Source organism: Megalobrama amblycephala, linkage group LG4 (genome assembly GCF_018812025.1).
Source record: "Megalobrama amblycephala isolate DHTTF-2021 linkage group LG4, ASM1881202v1, whole genome shotgun sequence".
NCBI classification, from domain to species: domain Eukaryota; kingdom Metazoa; phylum Chordata; class Actinopteri; order Cypriniformes; family Xenocyprididae; genus Megalobrama; species Megalobrama amblycephala.
In genome coordinates this window covers 53,562,719-53,589,726 of record NC_063047.1, presented here as the reverse complement: position 1 = coordinate 53,589,726, position 27,008 = coordinate 53,562,719, and the positions used below count along the sequence as shown (strand labels likewise).

Sequence of the window (27,008 nt, the reverse complement as noted above, 5' to 3'; positions counted from 1 at the left end):
TTATTATTATTATTATTATTATTATTATTATATACAAAAAATACATATCCATTTCAAATTAGAGAGAACCACTGCTTTTTAATCACAATCCAAACAAAGATGCTATCACATTGCATGAGCAGTTTTTTTTTTTTATTTGAATTAATTGAGATTTAATTTCAAGATTTAAAGCAAAAATAGAACGGTCTGACTTTATCTTTGTGAAATTATATGCTACTACACAAAAAAGGAACAAAAACAACAGGCTGAATGAGACGCAAATTCACTCTCTGACAGCAGGTGGCGCTTATGGAGCAGCAGTGATACAGCGTTTCCTTGGTTACCGCTGTAAACAAAGCTGAAATGCGCTAATAATTAGCTACTTTATTCGGAGGTAAGAGGAAAATAAAATGCAATTACCATCGAATTTTTTCTTTTAGAGATGCATTCATATAACCCTTCACCCCTAATTCAATATTTATATTTTCTTCCTATATTTCGAGCATCGTGAACAGTGAGCTGCTCTGCCTGCTACAGAATTTTCTCCTCTTCGCGTCCGTCTTCAGCGTCTCTGGCCTTTTGTTAACGGCCGTTTACTGACTCAGACATAGTGTGGGCTATTTACCTTTATCACTGTCCCAGTAGCTCCCGAAAATAACAGAAAAATAAATACAAAAATACAGTATAATGACTGGAGAAATGTAATGTATTTTTGCACTCATATTTCTGTTGTTTTCGCGAGCTACTGGAACAGTGATAAAGATCGACGGGTTGGCGACCACTGGGTTAAAGGATTAGTTCAATTTCAAATGATTAATGTGTTTAGATTAATTTTCATACATGTATACAATGAAAAGAAAAGGTTGGGCGGGAAGCCCTTATAGAGAGATGGCGAGGAAGTTTTAAGTAAATTACTAACCTCGCTCATTTGGAACACTCCAAATTCAATAACATTACAACAAGGTTAAGAACAAAGTCATGTGCATGTGCACGTTATGAGATAGTTCTCCTGTGCATATAAATAGGAATAATCCACACAATTGTTACTGAATAATATCCATTGAGCTTTGTTAAAAATGGTGCCTACAGCTGGTCTCACTGATCATTCCACCAATGAAATCTGCTGGAAGATTTATGTACACACAGCAAATCATATGTTATAGATTACAGTCATGTTGACAGTTTCTTTCAAAAATATACATCTGGTTTGCCAGTTTCCAGTAAATAAATCCTTAAAGTGATTTTGGTGAGCTACCGCCACACACACCTGTGCCTTTCTCTGTGTATTATTCTGTGGTGATGGTTTTCTCCAAAAGATAGTAGCTGCCGCCTCTAAATAACATGACGTTGAATACATGCCAATTGCTTTTGCAGTAAACGGCACAAAGCCATCTCGTATTTATAGTTCCCCACCATCATATTTTCCAGTTCAGACTGTCAGCCCTCTGAAAATGATAGTGCTCCCGAAGGTGCTTTTGTGAAAACTACCTATTCAGCGGCCTATCATTTGGATGATTTATACAAATATGTTTATGAACCACAGTGAAATATATCGCACAGCCATTATCATTTATATCCAGCTATGTTCGCTAAAGTCTGGATGTTACAAAGCAGCTGGATTTACTCCGAATATATATCTGAAGAGAGTTCAGGGTAGCAACCAGCTTTTTGAAGACATTTTGCCAGAGAATTGAGAAAAGAAATGATTATTTGAACCAAATGTGAGCTTTTATTGAGGGATTGCATTTGAACGTTTTACTTGACACAACATGTGAAAAGTTAAATACATGTAATTATGATGTTTAGCCTGGATGTACAAAAACATTTTAATTGAAACATGAATAAATATGCTTCCTATGAATATATATGTATTCATATTTTCTCAGAAAATAAGTTTTAGTTCGCCACGTTTGGACCATGAATTGCAGCACGGGTCACTAGGTTAAATGGAATCTGAATACTAGTTCAGGCTGCTGCGTTCCAGCAAAGAAGTATCAAATGGGAATTTCTTTGTGAGACTGATTATTTATTATTATAATACTTCTCTGCGGGATGTTTTGATGGGTGTACGACTGCCGTTCAACACGTTCCCTCAGACGTGCTGTGACTGGATGGTGGCGTTTCTTGTTCGGCGCTTAAAGACGAGGGTTCGGTCACTTCCGGGGTCAGAACGTGGCGACACACTGGACACGTGCCAGACTGAAAAAAATAACGAGGAGACAACATTCGGTAAATACAATGAAGTTATGTCATTATAAGCTTAAAGGGTTAGTTCACCCAAAAATTTTGATTCTCTCATCATTCACTCACTTTCATGTCATTCCAAACCTATTAAACGTTTGTTCATCTTCAAAACAAAAGATATTTTTAAAGAAACCTGAGAGATTTCTGTCCCTCCATTGAAGTCCATGAAAACAAAACTTTGATGCTTCAAAATGTTCATAAACATAAAATAGTGCACTATATAAGGGTACAGGGGGTGACTTCTGACACAACCAGAAAATCAAATGTGGCCAATGATGTGAATATGTGTGCCTTAAAGGGTTAGTTCACCCAAAAATGAAAATTCTGTCATTTATTACTCATTTATTAGTTCCACACCCGTAAGTCCTTTGTTAATCTTCAGAACGCAAATTGAGATATTTTTGTTGAAATCCGATGGCTCCGTAAGGCCTCCATAGGGAGCAATGACATTTCCTCTCTCAAGATCCATTAATGTACTAAAAACATATTTAAATCAGTTCATGTGAGTACAGTGGTTCAATATTAATATTATAAAGCGACGAGAATAATTTTGGTGCACTAAAAAAAAAAAAAAAATTACATAACGACTTACATAGTGATGGCCGATTTCAAAACACTGCTTCAGGAAGCTTCGGAGCATAATGAATCAGTGTGTCGAATCTGCACTTCGGAGCGTCAAAGACACGTGATTTCAGCAGTTTGGCGGTTTGACACGCGATCCGAATCATGATTCAACACGCCGATTCATTATGCTCCGAAGCTTCCTGAAGCAGTGTTTTGAAATCGGCCATCACTATATAAGTCGTTATTTTGTTTTTTTTGGTGCACCAAAAATATTCTCGTCGCTTTATAATATTAATATTGAACCACTGTACTCACATGAATGTTTTTAGTACCTTTATGGATCTTGAGAGAGGAAATGTCATAGCTGGCTATGGAGGCCTCACTGAGCCATCGGATTTCAAAAAAAAAAATCTTAATTTGTGTTCCGAAGATTATCGAAGGTCTTACGGGTGTAAAACGGCACGAGGGTGAGTAATAAATGACAGAATTTTCATTTTTGGCTGAACTAACCCTTTAAAGCTGCAGTCCGCAATTTTTCCTCTTTGTCGCCATCTCTTGTTTGAAACCTGCAATTGCAGTCATACGCGGAATCGATATCTGTACGTGCGTTGTGCCTCGGCACAGCTCGTCAGCGCGGATGAATCTAATGCTTGCTGTCAGTCACCGCACCGGTGTGGATACTGAACTTCAGAATCACAGATTCTACGTCTTGAAAGTATGACCAATATAAGAATTTTCACAGGAAAATATCATCTGAACAAGTAACATGTCTGCCACTTTTGTTCTGACCAACTGAGGAAAAAAGCATTAGGCCTACAAAAAAATCGTGCTGCCAATGATGATTAAATCTAACGATCGCTTAGCTTGGATCATGCTAAACCGTGCAAATTATTTTACTTTGTTCTCAAATCGTTAATGTTAACAACATCAGCATTGCTATGACTATGTGTATATTAGAGTTACCTGCAGATTTCAATTTCTGTATCCACTCCACAGTCCAAAGTCTTTTGCTCTTGACTACGAGTGAATCTCCAGTCATATGGACCTTTCTGGATTACAATCCACCATCAAAATGATAAGTTTAATTATTTCAGCTGCTGTGAGAAAAGGCTATAAATGATCCGCTACCAGCAGCATCCTCACATGATAAAACCGATTAACCTGGACTCCTTCATTTCTGTTTACGGACGTGACGTAATACCGCACTGACGAACCGCTCTTATTATAAAACATTACTACAAGCTTACTGTTGTGAATCGAGCTAAGATAATGAGATAGTTTTGAACACTGGCTGGTTATGTACTTGCTCAAAAATAGATGTTGGATCATTTTTAACCAAAATAAGTTACGGACTGCAGCTTTAATGTGTGAAAATTTTGGCTGCATGGACTTTCAGTGGATGTACAAAAAGAAAACATTAAAAACATCTTTATTCACGTTCCGAAGATGAACAAAAGCCATACAGGTTTGAAACGACATGAGGGAAAGTAAACGATGACCGAATTTTCATTTTTGGTTGAACTAGCCTGTTTTTTTTGGTTCTTTCACAAGCTCCAAGAAAAACAGCAATACCTTTCTGAGCCAGAGTGTGACACAGAGTTTATGGAACATGTGGCGGCACGGCAGCAGGGTTGCAATCTCATCTTTGACGTATTCACAACAGCAGATGGCACAGCACTGCTCCTGCTCTGCAGAACCAAAGAGAGTGGGCATGTCAATGTATGTAAAAGACTCAACTCTGCTTTCCATCGTAAACCTATGACACCAAACCAAATATTTAAACATGTCTCCATCCAGTCACGCACACATCGAATTACTCATTTCAGTCATTAGGGGTGAAACTGAAGTCATTTTATGCTTTCCAAAGCAGATTTATCACCCCAAATGCACTCAGGCCATAAAGTTGAAGTGGGACATTAGTGTGTGAGCATGATTTTCCCAGCATCCAACCCGTGTGCTGAGTTTTGTGAAAAACATTTCTCATCTGGTGTTTGTATTGCACAAAAAGGTACACAAAGTATTTTAACAGTCAATCACTTAAAGGTGATGAGCTCGGATGTTAGCGTGTCTGTCTGTCTCAAGTAGTGTTATCAAAAGTGACGACTTCCATACCAAGTAGGTACTGAAATTTTAAAAATGAGGGCTGTCGAGAGGATTCATAAACACCTCTAACTGGCCATCGTGTTCACGGGCTCAACATATATGTCAGTGATCAAAGCACGGGAGTGTTTGAAAGCAGGCATCTATAAACGGACCAGTCCACTGAAAGACTCTTGCTTTCAAATGCTCCAGTGTGTATCTTGATGTCTATTTACAATGTTTTTGAAGCATGATCATTGTAGCCAATCACAGATATATCGGATGAGTGCATGAACAATGGCCAATCAGAGGCATTTACAAATCCGCTCATCAACACTCAAAGCATCACATTTTTAAAACTTCAATACCGACTTGGTACTTTTGACAACACTACACTCAAGACCTTCTTACAATTTTCCATCTGCAAAACATTTCACATGGGTGACATTGAGAAACAGCAAATTACACATACAGTACTCAAGTCATGTCATTCATAATCATGTAACCTGCACACCCAGTCCGTAACTACAATCAAAGTCCATTTAAGACAAGTCATTTCACTCGGCGGCCATCTTTGAAACGCCTCCCAGGCATTCAAGTGCAGCTCCAATCTCTTTGAATGGGGGAACATCAAATTCTCTAATGCTGTTTGCCAGGCTTTCGATTAAATTTCATATTTGAAATCACCAATAAAATCTGACAAAAACTGTCTCATAAATTTGTTTCTAAATGCTCGAATCATGACAAAAAAAAACAAACAAAAAAAAAAAACAGTATTTTTCAGGCTGGATCAAGCTAATGCACATGCGCAGTCCTAAATGCGTGTTTCGTGTTTCATTTCAGAGGCGTTTCTATAGGAACAGGAGCTTCTAATGGCCGCTACAGTTACACAATGACTTTACCAATCGGCGATTGGCTCTTATTTTTGAAGGTGGGACTTATTCCGCCATATTGTGCGTTGCACTTTCTCCCATTCAAAACAATACGAGTAACGCGTCGTGTATGGGTGCAACGGTTCGTATCACGGTTTTAGGGTCACGGTTTCGGTACGGTTTGGTATGTGCTATGTTTAGGGAAAATAGGACTACTGTCAAATAAAAATAAAGAAACTAAGAACAAACAATCAAACTACAAGCAACATCACAAATAAGTACAATAAAGCAAATATTCAAATAAAATAAACAGTGCTTTTCAGGTTTTTCAGGTATCTAACAGTAGTTTGCAGGTACAGAAAATGGATAAAGTAATCAAATATAAAATAACACTGCATATTATCTTTACTGTATAAAATAAATAAAGATTAATCATTATTGAAGTTACAAAAACTATTCAGTCAAGAGCAGTGAGTGATTTCTTTGTTATTTGTTGTTTGATTTAACATTAAAAACAGGCAGCAGGAATATTTTTTTTCCCTTTAAGACATGCATGATCCAGTACATATACTGTTACACATGCGCTGTCTTTCTCGACTAATATACATTCACTTAAGACATAACCGACTATGTTTGCTAGGATACTCGCCAACATAATTTTTGTATGAATTTGTCCGCTGAAGCGCAAGACTTGAAAGAGAACTCCCTATTTAAGCGCTGACTGAAATAAGCGTGTGCGCGCTTTGGATGAGCGCACACAAATCTTCTCACAGCGCGTGCGAGTTCTCTTTCGCGTCTTGTTCTTGAAGGTTTAAATCAGCAAGGCTTAAATGAGTTTAGTTTAAACACAGATAGCAACGTGTGCTGTTCAGGTCTCACCTGCGCTTGCGCGCTATCAACACCCGGGTGATGACAGCGTAAATGACGCAGTTAACAGTTTACAAAGAGTGACTGTTTTGTCCATGCTTTTTGATTATCGTTGTTGTAACGTTTTGCGCATCCATCGACTAAAACATACATTATCTGAACTATGTCTGTCTGTTTTCCACGTTGCTATTTTAAACAAACCATATTAACCAATAGATGCGTCGTCATTTGAGATGGACCACGGTGCAAGTGCGTACCGAACCTTAAGTGGAGAACCGTACGGATCGATTTTTTACCGAGAACCGTTGCACCCCTAGCGTCCTGTGTTATTCTATAGTCTTTGCTACAATACATAGCAGAAGCACAGTCTGTCTGCTGCAGCTTACTGTACACAACTACTAGGCCTATCAATCCATCCCCAATTTTTTCATTTCTGTTATGACCAGTTATTGAACACTTACAATCTAATGCTGTGATGTGTCCAATTCTGTTTCATTGCGACTTGTAAAGTCGACTTGTAATGTAAAGTGTAAATGTAAAGTTGGACGAATAAAGTAATGCCCTTGCAGTTCCATTATAAACCCACAGGGGTTTGCAAATCCCCGTTTCTTTATTACATACCAAACTACACTGATCAGCCACAACATTAAAATCACCAGCCTAATATCATGTAGGTCCCCCTCATGCCACCAAAACAGCTCTGATGTGTCGAGGCATGGACTCCGTGAGACCTCTGAAGGTGTCCTGTGGCAGAGGTCTGCGCAAGACTGTTTTTTTCATACTGCTTGGATCTATTCCACACCCACCTGCTCCTGCTTAAAATCCATTCTAAAATCCACTCTAAAATCCACCGCTATCCGCTTAGAATAATTTTCTTCCCGACCCAACCGATCCTACCAAATTTAGATCTTGTTTCCAAAATCTCACATTTAAATTTCCCCTAAAGAAAGAGACATTGGGGATAACAAATATAAAATGTTGGCTATACAAGAATTTTATTTGCTATTTGAACCGTCACAAATTGTGCAAAAAAATTTTTAACATCCATGGAAGAGCAGAATGTCACTGACTGATGACGAAGTACCATGTCTCTCCTCCAAAATCGGACCACAAAGGCTGAATGTTCTCTCTGAAGGTGCATGGGATACAAAAAAACATATCTTTCCAGGTTGCTCAGGGCAGGGAACTGGGAACTGAGTGAACACCGCCACTGCAGGACGTTTTGTTCACTTCAAGTTCAAGAGTGGATGCGCTGTCGTCAAAGGATGTCGGGAGCGGCCAGGCTGTGCGATATCTTTCATTTGGAAATTTAATCCAAGTAATCTGATCGGGTCCCACGGGAATGCAGACCTCTATAACAAGATATCAGCAGCAGATCTTTTAAGTCCTGCAAGTTGCGGGGTGGGGCCTTTGCAGGCCAAGGCAACACCCTGAACACTTTGTCATGTTCCTCTAACAATTCCTAATCAAATGTTTGCTGTGTGGCTGGGTGCATTATCCTGCTGAAAGAGGCCACTGCCATCAGGGAACACCACTGCCATGAAGAGGCAACAATCTGCAACAATCTTTAGATAACATCCACATGAATGCCAGAACCCAAGGATTCCCAGCAGATCATTGCCCAGAGCATAACACTGCCTCCACCGGCTTGCCTTCTTCCCATTGTGGATCCTGCTGCCGTCTCTTCTCCAGGAAAACAACTGATGCCTTTCTATCAAGGGCAGCATTCAATTTTTCAGCAATGAGCTTTGGGCGTCTACTGGTTGTCCTTTGCACCACTTTTGGTAGCTACTAACCACTGCATACCAGGAACACCCTACAAAACTTGATCTGACCCAGTTGTCTAGCCATCACTATTTGGCCCCTGCCAAAGTCATTCAGATCTTTTCCCCTGCCCATTTTTCCAATACATGAAATTCAAAAACTGACTGTTCACCTGCTGCCTAATATATCCCACCCCTTGACAGGTGCCATTGCAACGATATAATCAATGTTATTCACTTCATCTGTCAGTGGATTTATTGTTGTGGTTGATCAGTGTATACACAAAACACCTGTTCACCCATTACTCTTAATTTGCATGAATGCTTCACTGTTACTCCTACTTAAAGGCATAGTTCACCCATCATTTACTCAATCACAAGTTGTTACAAATCTGTATGACTTTCTTCTGTTGAACACAAAAGAGATTTTGAAGAATGTTGTTAACTAGACAGTTGACAGTAGCCATTGACATTTAACAACATTCTAAATATCTTCTTTTGTGTTCAACAGAAGAAAGAAATACAGGTTTGGAACAACATGAGGGTGAGTTTTTTTGGGTGAACTATCCCTTTAAAGCACTGAGTCTGTTGAAATAGAAAGTAGGTACTAATCGCACAGTTTGCACTACATTTGATAAGGAATGAACTTTTAACTTTAAAAAAAAAATTGTATGAATGTGTGTAATCCGGACGTTCTGCTTCCGCCACCTTGTCTTTGTCATGTGCCCTACGCGCCAGTTGTGTCGCTTCACTGCCATTCATATCTCCTCTACCGTGGCCTCATGAGATAGTAAAGGGTCCATTGGATGCACACTTCATAACCTCTGCAGTAGTAGTAGTAGTAGTAGTAGTAGTAGTAGTAGTAGTAGTAGTAGTAGTAGGTGACCAGGTTGTTTTTCGCCTACTGTTTTATGAATACTACTAATTTCACATACTGTTTTTTGCATACTATATAGTTCGGACACAGGGATTAAGACATTTGAGGCTGAATATTCTGAATATGGTTTAACAATCTACAAGTAACGACAGTAGTACCAATGTTTTCGGCATGCACGGTGATCTGGGGTAGGCAGTCGATGATCTGTTCAGTGGCGGGGGGGTGGGCCTGCTCCACATCTATAGCTAAAGATTCCAGATGAGCCAGTGCTGCCTGCAACACAACAAAACCCATTAGCATATTTAATTTCCCCTGGATAAAGATAGAAGCAAGTTAATTATACATTAAGCCTTACATTTCTAGTGTGCTCTCTCATTGGCTGAAATCAATGAAGTTTGCTTGGCTTTCAAAACATCACTCAGCAACTGAGTCCAATTTCTTAATATTGTTTTTATGGGTTGAATTAAGATGGATCATTTGTATAACTTAGCTGTTCGTGCAAATACAATATTTATTTGTTAATGAAAAATCAGCATACATTATGGAAGGCTAGTATGAATTCATCTCATTAAGACATGAACAATAATCAAATTAAAACACATCTTGAGGCTCTATTTCAGTTTGACCATTAATAAAAATTGGCCCAGCTGATGTATAAAAGAAGCCACTCTTCATTAAAAATAATAATATAAATCATTATTATTTTATAGCCAAATGAATATGTAAATCAAAAACAAATTGTGCAGCTCCACAAACAATCACAGCAAACATATATATATATATATATATATATATATATATATATATATATATATATATATATATATATATATATATATATATATATATATATATATATATATATATATATATATATATATATATATATATATACACACACACATACACACAACCCCTGTTTATGCAACAAGGCAAAGGTCCCTCACCTCCATGGCCTGTGCGAGACGCTCCTCTAACGCCATGTAAGTGAGGAGCTGGGAATGATCCACATATGATATCGCTTGAGCCATCCCAAAACCGTCACCGAATTCATCAAGGAACCTGAACAACAAAAGGACTTTAAAATACAGCATCTCTCTTAGTCACAGTAAAATGTAATCAATACCGTCATCTTTAAACCCAAAAATTTGTTTTTGTATTAAGAAAATTAAGCCTATTTTTAGGGCTGTGACATTATTTTCATGACAATAAAATACATTTTCCTTTCAAATTCTTATTACCATAATGCATAACTCCCATTACTCATACAGGTTTCAATTTTTATAAGTAAAATTACCCCTGGTTTCACAGACAAGGCTTAAGCTAGTCCTAGACTAAAATGCAGGTTTGAGCCGTTTTAACTGAAAGCAACTTGTACTGACAGATCTTAAAATATGTTCGAGCCACTGTTTTGTCTCAAGATGCACACCAGTTTTTTTTTCTAGTGTACATTTATAAAAGCTACTTAAATGCCCTAATTGAACTAAGGCTTAATCCTGGCTTAGGCTAAGCCCTGTCTGTGAAACCAGGCCTTAATGTATTAAAAGTAAAAAAATTATATTATTATTTAAATTTCCATAAAGTTTTGCATACATTTTTACTTTTTCGGCATAAATTTACAACAAGGCAGTACAACAAATACTACCATGAATTGAGAATGAGTTTTTCTTGCATTACAGTAATGATAATGAAAATAAATGAAATGTCACAATGTCACAAAAAAAAAAAAAAACTAAAACAAATGTCATTTTCTAAAAGTATATTTTTTTTCCTTCTCATTTTGAAGTTTGTCACATGTTCTTTACATGTTTTGTGAGATTCAAGTTTGTTATTTGTGTAAAGGCCCCGATATACTAAGAACAAGCTGGTGTGACAAGTAAAAATATTTGACACTTACGGAGCAGCTTTATAGTAGAAATTGAAGTTGTAATTCTAACTAAAAGAGACACTGACACTATATATATATTTTTTTTATGTTTAAAGCTGGGGTTTTCAAAGTCAAAGACGGTGGGCACAACATACACGATGGCGCTCCATTTTGGCACATAAATGTGTGTATTTAACCGTTCAAGCACAATAAGCTGCAAAAGTGAGCTGAATTCAGCACTTGTGCACTTCGGATATTGCCCACAGAAAGCTGCCTGTCAGTACCAAATTCAGTTCTCTGTTGTGGTTTATTGTGCTTTTAATAACTCATAATCAAGCACGTCCCACTCTTCCTTGTCATTCATCCATGTTTCTTTGCTGCTCTATTGTGTTTAAGCAGTAAAATTGTCCAGCCTTCCTCTGCGCCTCCCCTGATATGCTCTCTCACACACGTATATGTGTTTTTTACGGGGACTCTCCATAGACGTAATGGTTTTTGTACTGTACAGACCCCCTACACTACCCTACCCCTAAACCTACCCATCACTGCATTTTTTTAATTAAAAAAAAAAAAAAAAAAAAAAACTTTAGTATGTTTTTTAAGCCATTTGGTTAACGAGGACACATGTCCTCATAAACCATGTTTACATTGTAATACCCATGTCATTATACACATTTGTGTCCTCATAAACCATGTATACAAGAACACACACACAAACTTTGAAAACCCCTGCTTTAAAGCAATCTATTGTATAAAATGCTAATATAATAAATAATAGTGACTTGACTGGAATGCCAAATTGCAGTTCTTGTGCAAACATATCCACTTCTCTATAATCAGATGCTTTCTTAGCTACCATTTTAATTTTTATTGTGTTTATTTTGTTATTGAGAGAAAAGTGTGCAGCACATTAACATTCATCTTAACTTCACCCCCAGGAGTGTGGGCAGCGTCGGGATGATCGCTAACCGTACACCGCTGCAAAGGTATTTCGAATTGCGAGTATACCGGGGCCTTAAGAGTTACAGGAAGACATTGCATCATTATCTTGTAATATTTGATTTGTTGTATATTAGGTTTGTTGACCTCCACTCTGTGTCCAGATCTTCACTCATGCTTGAATCGTCCTCCAGGTTATTGTTACCATCCAGGATAAAGAGTCCAGGGTGCACAAACTGACTGACACCATCAGGATCTTCATCGCTGCTGCTGCCCGAGTCCTCATTATACATCAGCCAGGGGATCTCGCCCTCCTCCAGAGGGGTCTGCTCTCTGAAGAACACCACACAAACACAGGACAGCAGAAAAACGTCATCTTTAGGGATGCCTTAATATTTGAGACACATTTAAAATTAATTTGACATCGTTTCATTCTGTTCCATGTGACTACAGATATCGGAATAAGAGCAGTACCACATGTACACACAATAAAATGATGTAGACAGACTCATTTTTCAGTAAATTATGGAGAAAAGTCTTAATGGCCAATTGTAGTCCAGACAACAATTTGTTTGTGCCAAAATAATCTTATACACTACCGTTCAAAGGTTTGAAGACAGTAAGATTTTATTTTAAAAGAAATTTATTTTATTAAGCAGGGACGCATTAAATTGATCAAAAGTGACAGTAAAGACATTTATAATGTTACAAAAGATTTCTATTTCACATAAATGCTTTTTCTATTCAATCAAACAATCCTGAAAAGAAAAAAAAAAAAAAAAAAAAATACAAGGGCTTTCATTCTTTTTAAGGAAAATGTTATTCCTTTTTTTACTCAGATTACATGCACATAGTCTGTCAATATCTAAATAATGTCAAAACTTTCCCTATACTTTATGGACTTAATCTTACATCTGATGCCTTTCTTACTGATGTTTGCTCAAATGATGGTGCAACAAGCGATTATTTTTGTAATGCCACGCATAAAATCCATACGACCAACTACTTTTTTTTTTTTTTAAATTCAATTTTTTTTCACTGTGCCAAATTATTGACATGCAGAAAGCTAATAATTTGATAATAAACATGTCAAAGTGAATGATTTAATGTAAAATTTATACCATGCATTACCACATTAATTTTAGTCAAAAATTTTAATTTATAATCAAAATTTCTACATGGACGGTTAAGTCTTTTTTTTTTATAAGATTGTTATAATATTATTAAATATATAGTTATATAATATTAAATATTGTATATTATATAATCATGTTATAATATTATTAATAAAAATATTGCTGAGCAATCTAGTATTAAAAAGTATTATTAAGTGTTGAGAGTTTGTGTGCTTACTCTAGAGCGAGGTTGAGAGTAGGCACTTCTTCCGGACTGTTGCTGCAGCCAGGCGGCTCATCCATGCCAGGCAGAGTTTCCCAGCTTTCTTCACTTGTACACCTCTCCTTCTCCAGCCCAGAGTCAGATGTCCACGAAGCCGACCACTCGCCCTCGCTGAATTCTGAGCTGCTGCTTAGAACAGAGCAGAATACACGCGCGCACACACAAACACACGTGAGCCTACCTCGTAAAAGTCAAGCTAATCCTCTTAGCTGAAGAGCCTTAGCATGCAGAATGAGCACCCACTGAGCGCACCTTTGGCACCTCACTCATTTCCTGCAGAGTGTATACCTTATCAAGCATTCACAGTAAATGCCCAAACTCATCCTTGACTTGCATTATATGAGGGACTTTTCACAAATAGGCTATCAAATAGAGCTTGAAAGATTTTTGTAACTCTGTTATCAAAATTAAAAACCCTGATTTTGAAATAAATAAGCACAAATAGTGTAGAATTCTTTGGTTATACTATATTAAGGTGTCCGTGTAATTATACATTTAAGTACTGAGTAATTATAATTAAATACATGTACTTATTATAGGGTTAGAGTTAGGATGAGGGATTGGTTTAGGGTTAATTGCATGGTATTATGCATACTTTATAGCTATTACTACAGTAACTACATGTAACGTGTAACAATGACACTGTAAAATAAAGTGTTACCAATTCTTTAATAGCTTTTGTAACAGGGCTAGATTTTTTAGCTTTAGGAATACATTTCAACAGTAGTGATGTAAAAATTGAGAAAAAATGACTATATGCTAATTAAAAGATCACAAAATAGGTGATGGTTGCACACAAAATATTATGCTTGTGGCTATTAGAATGTGAATTAAGAATATTCTTTTTCAACAGCTGAATTGAAATCTAATAATTATTATGCTTGGGGGTCAATAAGATTATTATTATTTTTTTTAAATAAATTAATACTTCTATTCAGCAAGGACACATTAAATTGATGTGTTGGGTATGTTACTACTTTAAAAAAGTAATTCATTACTAGCTATTAATTGCATCTTCAACAGTGTAATTAGATTACTGTACTAATTACTCCATCTAAAAAGTACTGCATTACTAATGACTTTCTAAATCCCATATAAACCTCAACCAGTCGAACAATACAAGGATAGAGATGAAACTGCTCTTTTAAATTTTCAAGTAAATAATATAAAATTGCATAAACTGCAAAAAAATATTCTTAAAATGACTAAATTATTTAAAGGGAGAAGGTTACATTAAAAACATACATTTTAACATTAGGACATTAAATTTTGATGTTAAATCTACTATTGTTTTATATAGAATTGTTCTATAGTATATAAAGTATTTAATGCATCAGAAGCAATGGTAACACTTCAGTATGGGGAACAATTATCACTTTTAACTAGCTGCTTATTAGCCTGAATATTGGCTGTTTATTAGTACTTCTAGAGCACATATTAATGTCTTATTCTGCATGACCATATTTTACATCCCTACATCTTACCCAATACCGGAACTTAAGCACTACAACAACTACCTTTCTATTAATAAGCAGTAAATTAGGAGTTTATTGAGAAAATAAAAGTCATAGTTAATAGTGAATATGTATTCACCATACTAAAGTGTTACCGAAGTAACTAAACAAATTACAGAAAAATTAAGATCAATCCCATTCCTTTGAAAAGGTAAAAGTGATTAAATTACAGTAATTTCTTAGTAATGTAATAACATTACGCCCAACTAGAGTTGTCAAAAGTACTGACTTCAGTACCAAGTCGGTACTGAAATTTTAAAAATGTGACGCTTTGAGCGTTGTTGAGCGGATTTTCATAAACGCCTCCGATTGGCCATTTTGTTCACGTGCTCAACAAATATGTCTGTGATTGGCTACAGTGATCAACACATAGCAGCGTTTTAAAGCACATGGAAGTGTTTGAATTTGAAAGCGGGAGCGGGAGCGGGAGCAGGCGTCTATCAGTGGACTGGTCTGTGATAGATGCCTGCTTTCAAATGCTCCAGTGTTTATCTGTGCAAGCGCTCGGTGATGAGCGTAACTGATGACTATTTACGATGTTTTTGAAGTATTGATCATTGAAGCCAATCACAGACATATCCGATGAGCGGGTGAACACTATGGTCTATCATAGGCGTTAACGAATCCACTCAACAGCGCTCAAAGCATCACATTTTTTAAATTTCAGTGCCAACTTGGTACCGAGGTTGGTACTTTTGACAAGTCTACACCCAACACTGCTGGTAAGACATATTTGTCTATAACATATAAAATCTATTTCAAATAAACTTTGTTTTTAAGAACTTTGAGAACTTTGTTTTTTCAAAGAATCTTCACAAAATGGTTTTCTAGGTTTCCACAAACCTAGAAACACTGATAATAATAAGAAATGTTTCTTCAGCATCAAATCAGAATATTAGAAAGATTCCTGAAAAATCATGTGACACTGGAGAAAAAAAAAAAGTTTTGAATTTTATCATTTCACAATATTACTGTTTTTACAGTTTTTTTAAACAAATAAACGCAGCCTTGGTGAACATAAGACACTTCTTTCAAAAACACTTAATCTTATCAAACCCAATTAGTGTAAAAGTTTATAGCATCTAATTTTCTCTCTCTAAAGATTTTCTGCTATTATTATATAAAAATAAATTTTTAAAAAAGCTTAAAAAAAAAAAAGGAAAAAAAAAAAAAAAAAAAAAGGTAATGACATCAATTTGTACTCCATTTGTGAAAAGTGCCATGGTAGAACCATGTTCTTATCATCCCAGCTGTGTTGCTAATGTCCATTGGCATTGATGCAGAAGTTTCTCTTTCTGTATTATACATATAAAATACTATTTTATATATATATATATATATATATATATATATATATATATATATATATATATATATATATATATATATATATATATATATATATATATATATATATATATATATATATATATATATATATATATATATATATACAGGGAGTGCAGAATTATTAGGCAAGTTGATTTTCTGATCATATTTTTTCCCAAGCACATTTTACCAATTCCAATCCACATCAATCTTAATAACTACTATTAATATTGTTTTTAATCATTTATAAGTGATATATAATTGTTCATGAAGGCTGGAAATGAAAAATGCCTTATATTCAGGTGTGCAGAATTATTAGGCAAGTTTTCTTTTACAGGCAAAATGAGCCAAAAAAGAGATTTAACTCAGACTGAAAAGTCAAAAATTATTAAATACTCATGAGAAGGACGCAATACTAATGCAATACTAGAAATTGCAAAGTTAAAGCATGACCAAGGGACAGCAAAATGCTCATTGGGTCAGCGGGGTCAGACAAAAACAGGTGGAAAAGAAAAGACACGTTAACTGCAAAATAATTAAGAATTATGTGTGAAACCATCAGGAACCCTTTAGTCTCCAGCGCCACCATTTTCCAGAACTGCAACCTACCTGGAGTCTCCAGAAGTGCAAGGTCTCAGGATCTCAGAGACTTAGGTTAGCTAAAGAATCCTAAAAAATGACCCGCACTTGATAAGAATCACAAGCTGAAGTGTTATAAAATACATGAAGACTGGGTTTTTATAGGCCTTATAGACAGACAGATTGAGAGTGACTCCTGAAGGACCAGCACCACATCCTCTTTTACCACTGTTTGAAGAATTTATCTTCCAGAATCTGGCAGTAAGTTTTGGAAGATCATTTTTTAGTCCATCTCTGCAAGACAGACATTTCAGGATAAGAGATGGACTAAAAGTGAACTCAAACACCTTACTGCCAGATTCTGGATAAATTCTTCAAACAGTGGTACAAGAGGATGTGGTGCTGGTCCATCAGGAGTCATTCTCAAGCTGTCTGTCTATAAGCCCTATTAAAACCCAGTCTTCATGTATTTCACAACACTTCAGCTTGTGATTCTTATCAAGTGCAGGTCATTTTTTAGGATTCTTTAGCTAACCTAAGTCTCTGAGATCCTAACACCTTGCACTTCTGGAGACTCCAGGTAGGTTGCAGCTCTGGAAAATGGTGGCGCTGGAGACTAAAGGGTTCCTGATGGTTTCACACTTAATTCTTCACCTTAATTCTTAATTATTTTGCAGTTAACATGTGTCTTTTCTTTTCCACTTGTTTTTGTATGACCCCGCTGACCCAATGAGCATTTTGCTGTCCCTTGGTCATGCTTTAACTTTGCAATTTCTAGTATTGCATTAGTATTGCGTCCTTCTCATGAGTATTTAATAATTTTTGACTTTTCAGTCTGAGTTAAATCTCTTTTTTGGCTCATTTTGCCTGTAAAAGAAAACTTGCCTAATAATTCTGCACACCTGAATATAAGGCATTTTTCATTTCCAGCCTTCATGAACAATTATATATCACTTATAAATGATTAAAAACAATATTAATAGTAGTTATTAAGATTGATGTGGATTGGAATTGGTAAAATGTGCTTGGGAAAAAAATATGATCAGAAAATCAACTTGCCTAATAATTCTGCACTCCCTGTATATATAAAAAAAAATAGTATTTTTATATACTCTCTATATTTATACAGATATTCATTCTATACAAGTTTGTGCAATTAAACATTTTACAGGTTTTTTTAAATTCGCTTTGGTACTATTTTCACATCCAAGGTGTACATTTTCAAAACTCTTAGTACAAAAATCCAAACTGATCACACTTGTAACACAGCTAGTCATGCTTTCAAAACCTGATCTCACTGATCTCTACACAGACTACAGATGCCACATTAGAAAATACACTTACATTACCTAAATTACATAATTGACATAAAATCCATAATGTTTGTAATAGTATCTATTTAGAGTGTTATCAAAAGTTGTAAAGTATGACACAGTCATAATGTTCTGTGTTAGAACAGAGTTTGTTGCCAATACAGTAAATGTTCTCACTGAATCTATACTGTAGTTGATCTTTACAGATGAAGGGTGAGTAACAGTAATGTGGCAGTCTCTACCATGGTAATCTGTTTACAGTATCACATGGCATACTATAATGTAAAATTATGCTATCTGTCTCACTGACGTATCTCTTATCAATCTGATTTTATACAGTCACTGACCATTTCTTTTTCCTTGTACTCTCTCCTGCTCTGTGCACAAATTTCAAATCCCTCTGTATCTGTATCTGTCCCTCTCTCTCTCTCTCTCTCTCCCTCCATCTCTCCCTCCATCTCTCCCTCCATCTCTCCCTCCATCTCTCCCTCCATCTCTCCCTCCATCTCTCCCTCCATCTCTCTCTCTCACACACACACACACACACACACACACACACACACACACACACACACACACACACACACACACACACACACACACACACACAGGTTGTTTTAGATTTTCAAAAAAAGATCATTCTGTATGATTTATAAGCTGTTTTCCTCATGGGGACCAAAAAAAAGAAGTCGTCCAAACAAGGTCTAAAATTACCATCCTTGTTGGGACATTTGATTCACAATGCAGTGTTTACCAGGACCACATACACACACACACACACTTTGAAAATTGTGGTCATCATCTAAGATCAATTGCTTATAATTCATTACATTTGATTATCCATATCGGAAATTGCAAATAATTTCTATAGAATCTATGCCTATAGAATCTGTATCTAGAGAAATCTATAGGTGTACCAAATGATTCATTGATTAACCATTAAGTTCAGTTGGATTAAATAATAGACAAAACTGAAGGAAAAGAGATGCAAATGAAAAGTTTGATAGTAATAGCATTATGAAAGGCAGTTACTATGAATGAAACATTTATAAAGATTAAACAAACACTTATTTTGTGTTATGAAAAGGATACTTTGTGATTTTGTGTATCGTACTAAGACAATTGAAAATATGCTGAAATGTTTGAAAAAAAGTGCACTTTTGATGATCTGTTGTGATATTAGTTCTAAGAGTTTTGAAAATGTACCAATTGCTTGTGAAAATTGCACCAAAGCAATAAAAAAAAAAAAAAAAAAAAAACTGTAGTACATTCTATTGCTTTGAGATATATGCAATACATACTGTACCTTTCATCACCCTTTGTAGATGGCTCACATTTCTCTCCAAAATTCTCTAGATCTTCCCAGATATCGCCATCATCATTATCATCTACTTTAGTGTTATTATCATTTGCACTTTTCCTGTCCTCAGAGTTGAGGTCACTCAAGGCCATTGGTGGAAAATCAAAGAGGAACTCATTTTCAGGGTTTGTTTGTGTGAGGAAACCCGGAGGTGCCGAGCCACACTTGTTTCTGTCCGCTGAGCCTGACAAATGGCTTACTTCCTCTTTTTCTGAACGTTTCCTCCTTTCAAGGTGGGTCTCGCTCGTCTGTTTGCGGATCTTTGGCCTCACGACCATTTCGGACTGTGATGTTTCTTCAGGGTTCGTTTTTCCTGTGCTTTTATAGGAAATGGGTCCAGTGCTGGCTGTAGCCCCATGACATTTCGGAGCTTGGTCTTCACAAACCAACAACTGGCCAACTTTCCTATTTGCTTTCACAGTTCTTTGAAAATCCGGTTCCTCACTACAAAGTTCTGATGAGTCTTTAGAAGGTGCCGTTTGCACTGAACGTTTACTTATTTTTGTAAAGACATCAGGATGTGAATCATCAAGCGAATCTACATTTTCACCCAATCCACAAATACCATCAAGTCTCTTCTGAGCAGCCCGAGAGGGGTTTAAACTCAAGTCCTCCTCCTCAGCTCCGCTACTGTCAGGCTCATAGGCATCAATGTTGATGTAGCTCAGAGCTTCCGGGTTGGGCCTGTGGGGTTCATTGATGGGCCAGACTCTAGCTCGATCACTTTTTTCTATACCAGACCAATATTGTCTATCATATGGCACAACCCGTTCACTCTTTGGTCTCTTGAAGTGGTTGGAGGGTGCTTTTAGAGCTCTACACAATGATGACTGCCTCCTGTTGTGGCCCTCTTGATTTGAAGCTGCGTTCAACTCAGAGCGCACCGAATTTGTGCATGGTGTCGGGAGGATAGTCTGAAGCACTGAAGAAATGCTGCCCTTTGACGCTAGAGGGAAAATGTTTCACTTATTACTCTTTCTCCTTCACTGAAGTTAATTATTTTGTATATAGAAAGTAAGTGAATACTATAGAGTGAAAGTCACAAAAAAAATGTCCTGGTTACATTTCTCTCCAAAAATCAAAGGAATATAATAAGAAACTATATTTATACTTTTGTGTCTCATTCATGATGATTAAGTTTCCTCCAAAATTATAATTAATGTCAATAATTATACTCATTGTATAAAAATACTCATTCATTTTTGTAATACATTGAGAAAATCATCTTTTTCAGACAATTAAAAGGTGCCATAGAACGCTTTTTCACAAGATGTAATATAAGCCTAAGGTGTACCCTGAATGTGTCTGTGAAGTTTCAGCTCAAAATACCCCTTAGATTTTTTTTTATTCATTTTTTACACTGTCTATTTTGGGCCATCATTAAATATGCACCGATTCAGCGCGCTTCCCCTTTAAATGCTCACGCTCCCAGCCCCAAGCTCTTGACTCTATAATATATTGCATAAACAATGTTCACACAGCTAACATAACCCTCAAAATGGATCTTTACAAAGTGTTCTAACAAACATCAACAGATCATGCAAGTATTGTATTTATTTGGATGTTTACATTTGATTCTGAATGAGTTTGATAGTATGCTCCGTGGCTAACGGCTAATGCTACACTGTTGGAGAGATTTATAAAGAATGAAGTTGTTTATGAATTATAAAGACTGCAAGTGTTTAAAAATGAAAATAACGACAGTCTTGTCTCCGTGAATACAGTAAGAAACGATGGTAACTTTAACCACATTTAACAGTACATTAGCAACATGCTAACGAAACATTTAGAAAGACAATTTACAAATACCACTAAAAATATCATGTTATCATGAATCATGTCAGTTATTATTGCTCCATCTGCCATTTTTCGCTGTTGTCCTTGCTTGCTTACCTGCATAAAGTCTGATGATTCAGCTGTGCACAGATCCAGACGTTAATACTGCCTTGTCTAATGCCTTAAACATGGGCTGGTATATGCAAATATTGGGGGCGTACATATTAATGATCCCGACTGTTACGTAACAGTCGGTGTTATGTTGAGGTACGCCTGTTCTTCTAAGGTCTTTTAAACAAATGAGATTTACATAAGGAGGATGAAATACTGGTGTTTGAGACTCACTGTATATAATTTCCATGTACTGAACTCTTGTTATTCAACTATGCCAAGGTAAATTCAATTTTCAATTCTATGGCACCTTTAAGTACGCACCCTCATGTTGTCCCAAACCCGTAAGACCTTCGTTCATCTTCGAAACACAAATTTAGATATTTTTGATGAAATCCGAGAGGTTTCTGAACCACACATAGGCAGCAACATTATTGCACCATTTGAGGTCCAGAAAAGTATTAAAGACACTGTTAAAATAGTCCATGATACGCAGTGCAACGCTTCTGTGTTTACGTCAGAACGCTGCTCAGTATTGGCTGAAGCTGTACATGTGAGCACCACGATGCATGCGTGTGATACTGACGCAGGAGCTGGTCAATAATTGAGTCGGGTAGAGGGTAGAGAAGAAATTGTTGAATAAAGTTATTTTTGTTTTGTTTTTGCGCAAAAAAAGTATTCTCGTCACTTCATAACATTACGGTTGAACCACTGTAGTCACGTTGACTATTTTAATGATGTCTTTACTACTTTTCTGGACCTCAAAAGGTGCAATGACATTGCTGCCTATGTGTGGTTCAGAAACCCTCAGATTTCATCAAACATATCTTAATTTGTGTTCTAAAGATGAATGAAGGCCTTACTGGTTTGGAACGATGAGTAATTAATCTAACAGGCTTAATTTTCTTTATGAAAAACATATATATTTTAGAGGTGAAATATGACCTGGGCATTTCTTGACAGTCACTCTATTAAAAAAAAGAAAAGGAAAAACATTTCAAACTACTTTCTACCCACCCTCATCATTCTCATATATATTTGCATAATAAAGTCAGATGGTCTCCTACAGGGTTTCCGTCTACACCTTTTAAAGGTGATGAATGCTCCACTCTAAAGCAGAACAACCCACACACGCATATTTCAGCTCTTCAAAATCCCTGTTACATTCCCAATATTACAAAGCAGTTTATTCACCATGAGAACCAGTGAAATCTCAAAATCCTTTCCTCCACTTTCGTTGATCACAGATTTCCAGTTTCTCAGGAATTGTTAGCTGAAGTGAGTATTTTTTATTTTTTTTTAAAGTTAAGTTTTTAAATAATTTAAGTAATTTTAATTAATATACTATAATATTTTAATACAAAAATCAATGACAACTAAGGTATATTTAAATAAATTTTCTGAATAATATAAACAATCTGTGGTGCTTTCAAAACTCTAGTTGGTTTGGCTTGATATTGGCTTGACTTGAGTTTGGGGCAGTACTTTTGCAATTCTGTAGCCAAAAAACGTTAAAGTTGAAGCATGTAATTTAAGTAACTCTTTAGTTTCATCACCTACTAAATGTTTCCATCACCAATTGGTACATACCCACTGCCTGGTCCTTTTGACTACTCGTCTTCTCCTTTTGACTACTCGTCTTCTCCATGTTCTGACAGTCCACACCAGATGTGGCTCTTTGTTTATCTGTAACCGGCCGGAAACTGATATACGCGTGTCTCCGTCCGTATCGCCTGCCTGAGATGGTCTGGTATCCTCCTGCTGGTTTGGGCCATGCAGACTTTCCTGCTTCTTGACCCATTCCTATGAGAAACAGAGATTAAAGACCTCTTCACACCAAGGACGACAACGACAAAGATAACTATATTAGCATTCACACCAATAGATGATAACTTTCTGTTTATTATAAGCGTGCTGCAGTTATGTTGTCTGCCACTTTAAATACTTGAGCTCTTTCAAATCTGGTGGATTCTGATTGGCTGTCAATGTTCTAAAAGTGATTCCAACTATATCATTCATATGTCATCACAATCATTATAGTTGTGGTGTTGACTTCCCTGTTCTAAGAGAATTAAAATGATTATTAAAAGTTTATCCTCTGGTTCACAGACAAAGGATTAAGCCTAGTCCCAGACTAAAATGCATGTTTGAATGTATTAACTGAAAGCAACTTGCACTGACATATCTTAAAATATGTCAGTGCCATTGTTTTGTCTCAAGATGCACACCAGTAATGTTTTTTTCTAAGGCATGTTTATAAAAGCTACTTAAATGTCCTAATTGAACTAAGGCCTAATCCTGGCTTAATCTAAGCCCTGTCTGTGAAACCAGGCCCAAGGTTATTATAGTTATTGTCCTTGGTGTGAATAGGCATTAAAGGGGTAATTTACCACTGGCAAGACAGGCTTTTAATCTTGTCAAAGCATTAGAAAAGTGAACTTTTTTCTTCTTCTGAAATTGGTACTCTATAACTACAGAAAAAAAGGAGAGCTGTTGTGTTTCTTTTGCCAAAATCTTCACTTGTAGTTTTAAAAAAAGCCCTGGAGCTGTCAAAAGTCCACTGGATGATGCAAAATTATGTTTTATGTCATCTGGTGCACTTTTACTGACAAATAAAAAGGGATATTTGTGTGCAGGTAACATGGAGAAAGAGTACAAATTATTCATTATTAATTATTCAATTATTCAACAACATTGTAGCAATACAAATCTGGTGGAAAAATCCGCAAACGTATCCTTTATGCGTCCACAGTACAAAAGCACTTATAATATTGAGTTCTTCTTTTAATTTAAATAAAGGCTCTTCCTATAGCTAATCTATTATAAAAATCTTCTTGTTCTCGTTTCTGTGTTTTAACTTAATTTGCACTCTTGTAACTCAGCCTTTTTATCCTATTAATATTGTTGTCATGTGTGATGAATTGCTTGTGATGTTCCTCGTTTGAGGCATAAAAGCATTGGTTAAATGATTAAATGTAACAATGTAAATGAAAAAAACATGGAGGTGTGACACCTGATACACCAAATCACACACTTCAACCACATAAATGTTGCACAATGGTTTGTTACACAGGCCTAAAACAAAGAAGATTAAATTGTGACCAGTTAAGCTTTTCCATCTTTGATGCTGAATCGCAGCTGTCTTTTAAGCATTGATTCAATCCTTTATTAAAACACAACCAGTTCAGGTCTTGGGGCCTCTACTAATTAATCATGGGTGTTTATTAAATACAGGAAATATCCCAAATGTGCAATGCAGAGCTACTCCAGGACCAGGATTAGGAAGAATTAAAGCTTTCTAACCTATGACAGATCACATTAATGCTGAACAGAGTAACATCAAGGAAGTTGCTTAGCACAGTCTGACCAAAACGCATCACTGTCATGTTATTGTCTATGTAACGTTAGTTTGCAGCAAACACATCACATCCGTCAACATTACGCATTAAGGCATTTGACATATGCTATCGCTTGGCACAATACCTCAAAAACAATTAATACAACCTACAACGCCCTAAAACAGCTTTTTATCTCAAGAAACACACACATTTCGTGATTCATATGATCAGCTGGATCAATTCAGTCGACTACGGGCCCACATAGAAGTTCAGAGCAGCTAACAAGCTAACTAATGTTAGTCGACAAGCGCTGCTGCTTCTAGGGCGTGGATTATAATGTTTGCTAACGCTTTTATTCCTCCAGTTCCACGCAGAAAACTCACACAATGTTTTGGTTTAGGAAATGTGTAGTCTGTTAAAGGACTGTACCTGTGTTCCTGGATGCCTCCTGTGTCAACTAAACTCTGCGAACGTCACCGTGAAACTTAAGAGTCACGTGACACATGTCCACCAATCAACTGAGAGTATAATTGTCAGCATTATAATCGGGTCCAGCTAGGCAGCTGTAAGCCAACTGCAACACCACGTGTGCAATTTAAAGCCCACCTGGAAAACAGAGAGCAGACAGGGATAGAATGGAGATGAAGTTGGATGCGATGGGGTGGGATGTTACAGGAAAGGGTAGGATAGGATAAATGTTTGGACAGAAACTGTATGTAAGTTCAGGATGGATTAAAGGTGCCCTAGAATCAAAAATTGAATTTACCTTGGCATAGTTGAATAACAAGAGTTCAGTACATGGAAAAGACATACATTGAGTTTCAAACTCCATTGCTTCCTCCTTCTTCTGTAAATCTCATTTGTTTAACAGACCTCAGAAAAAGAGGCAAATCTCAACATAACATTAATATGTACGCCCCCAATATTTGCATATGCCAGCCCATGTTCAAAGCATTAGACAAGTGCAGCCAGTATTAACGTCTGGATCTGTGCACAGCTGAATCATCAGACTAGGTAAGCAAGCAAGAACAATAGTGAAAAATGGCAGATGGAGCAATAATAACTGACATGATCCATGATTACATGATATTTTAGTAATATTTGTGAATCGTCTTTCTAAATGTTTCGTTAGCATGTTGCTAATGTACTGTTAAATGTGGTTAAAGTTACCATCGTTTCTTACTGTATTCACGGAGACAAGAGAGCTGTCACTATTTTCATTTTTAAACACTTGCAGTCTGTATAATGCACAAACACACCTTAATTCTTTTAAGAGTTAAAGAGTTAAAGAGCTCATTCATTCGTGCGATTTAAAGGGGACACACGCTGAATCGGTGCATAGTTAATGATGCCCCAAAATAGGCAGTTAAAAAATATTTTGAGCTGAAACTTCACAGACACATTCAGGGGACACCTTAGACTTATATTACATCTTGTAAAAACTGGTTCTAGGGCACCTTTAAAGAATTTGTTCACCCAAAAATGAAAATAATGTAATTTATTACTCACCCTCATGTCGTTCCAAACCTGTAAGACCTTCGTTCATCTTAGGAACACAAATTAAGATATTTTTGATTAAATCCGATAACTCAGCGACTGAGGCCTGCATAGACAGCAATGGTACTTCCTCTCTCAAGATCCATTATTGTATTAAAAACATATTTAAATCAGTTCATGTGAGTTCAGTGGTTCTACCTTAATATTATAAAGCGACGAGAATATTTTTTGTGCACCAAAAAAACCTAAATAACGACTTTTTAACAATATCTAGTGATGGCCGATTTCAAAACACGGAGCGTTATGAATCTTTTGAGTCGAATCAGTGATTCGGATCGCATATCAAACCTCCAAACTGCTGAAATCACATGACTTTGGTGCTCCGAACTACTGATTTGATTTGTAAAGCTCCGAAGCTTCATGAAGCAGTGTTTTGAAATCGGCCATCACTAGATATTGTTAAAAAATCATTATTTTGGGGGGGTTTTTGGCGCACAAAAAAATATTCTCGTCGCTTTATTATATTAAGGTTGAACCACTGAACTCACATGAACTGATTTAAATGTGTTTTTAGTATCTTTATGGATCTTGAGGGAGGAAGTACCATTGCTGTCAATGCTGATGGCTGAGCCATCGGATTTAATAAAAAATATCTTAATTTGTGTTCTGAAGATAAGGTCTTACGGGTGTAGAACGACATGAGGGTGAGTAATAAATTATTTTCATTATTTTGAACTAACCC

General features: G+C 36.4%; 1 protein-coding gene across 2 annotated transcripts; it reads right to left on the bottom strand.

Annotated features, from left to right (window-relative positions):
* Nucleotides 1-1,685: 1,685 nt before the first annotated feature.
* Nucleotides 1,686-25,318, bottom strand: pja2 (praja ring finger ubiquitin ligase 2). Of its 2 annotated transcripts, none has more exons than XM_048189990.1 (9): nucleotides 25,199-25,318; nucleotides 23,022-23,234; nucleotides 19,491-20,490; nucleotides 13,405-13,578; nucleotides 12,199-12,384; nucleotides 10,193-10,307; nucleotides 9,404-9,518; nucleotides 4,360-4,475; nucleotides 1,686-2,178 (listed from the first exon to the last, which is right to left on the bottom strand). In XM_048189990.1, exons 2-9 carry the CDS (start codon nucleotides 23,230-23,232, stop codon nucleotides 2,059-2,061), a joined length of 2,037 nt encoding a protein of 678 aa, XP_048045947.1. In that variant the 5' UTR covers nucleotides 23,233-23,234; nucleotides 25,199-25,318; the 3' UTR covers nucleotides 1,686-2,058. The 2 variants fall into 2 exon arrangements, with proteins under 2 accessions (XP_048045947.1, XP_048045948.1); XM_048189991.1 differs by having other exon boundaries at nucleotides 13,405-13,575.
* Between the last annotated feature and the right edge of the window lie 1,690 nt (nucleotides 25,319-27,008).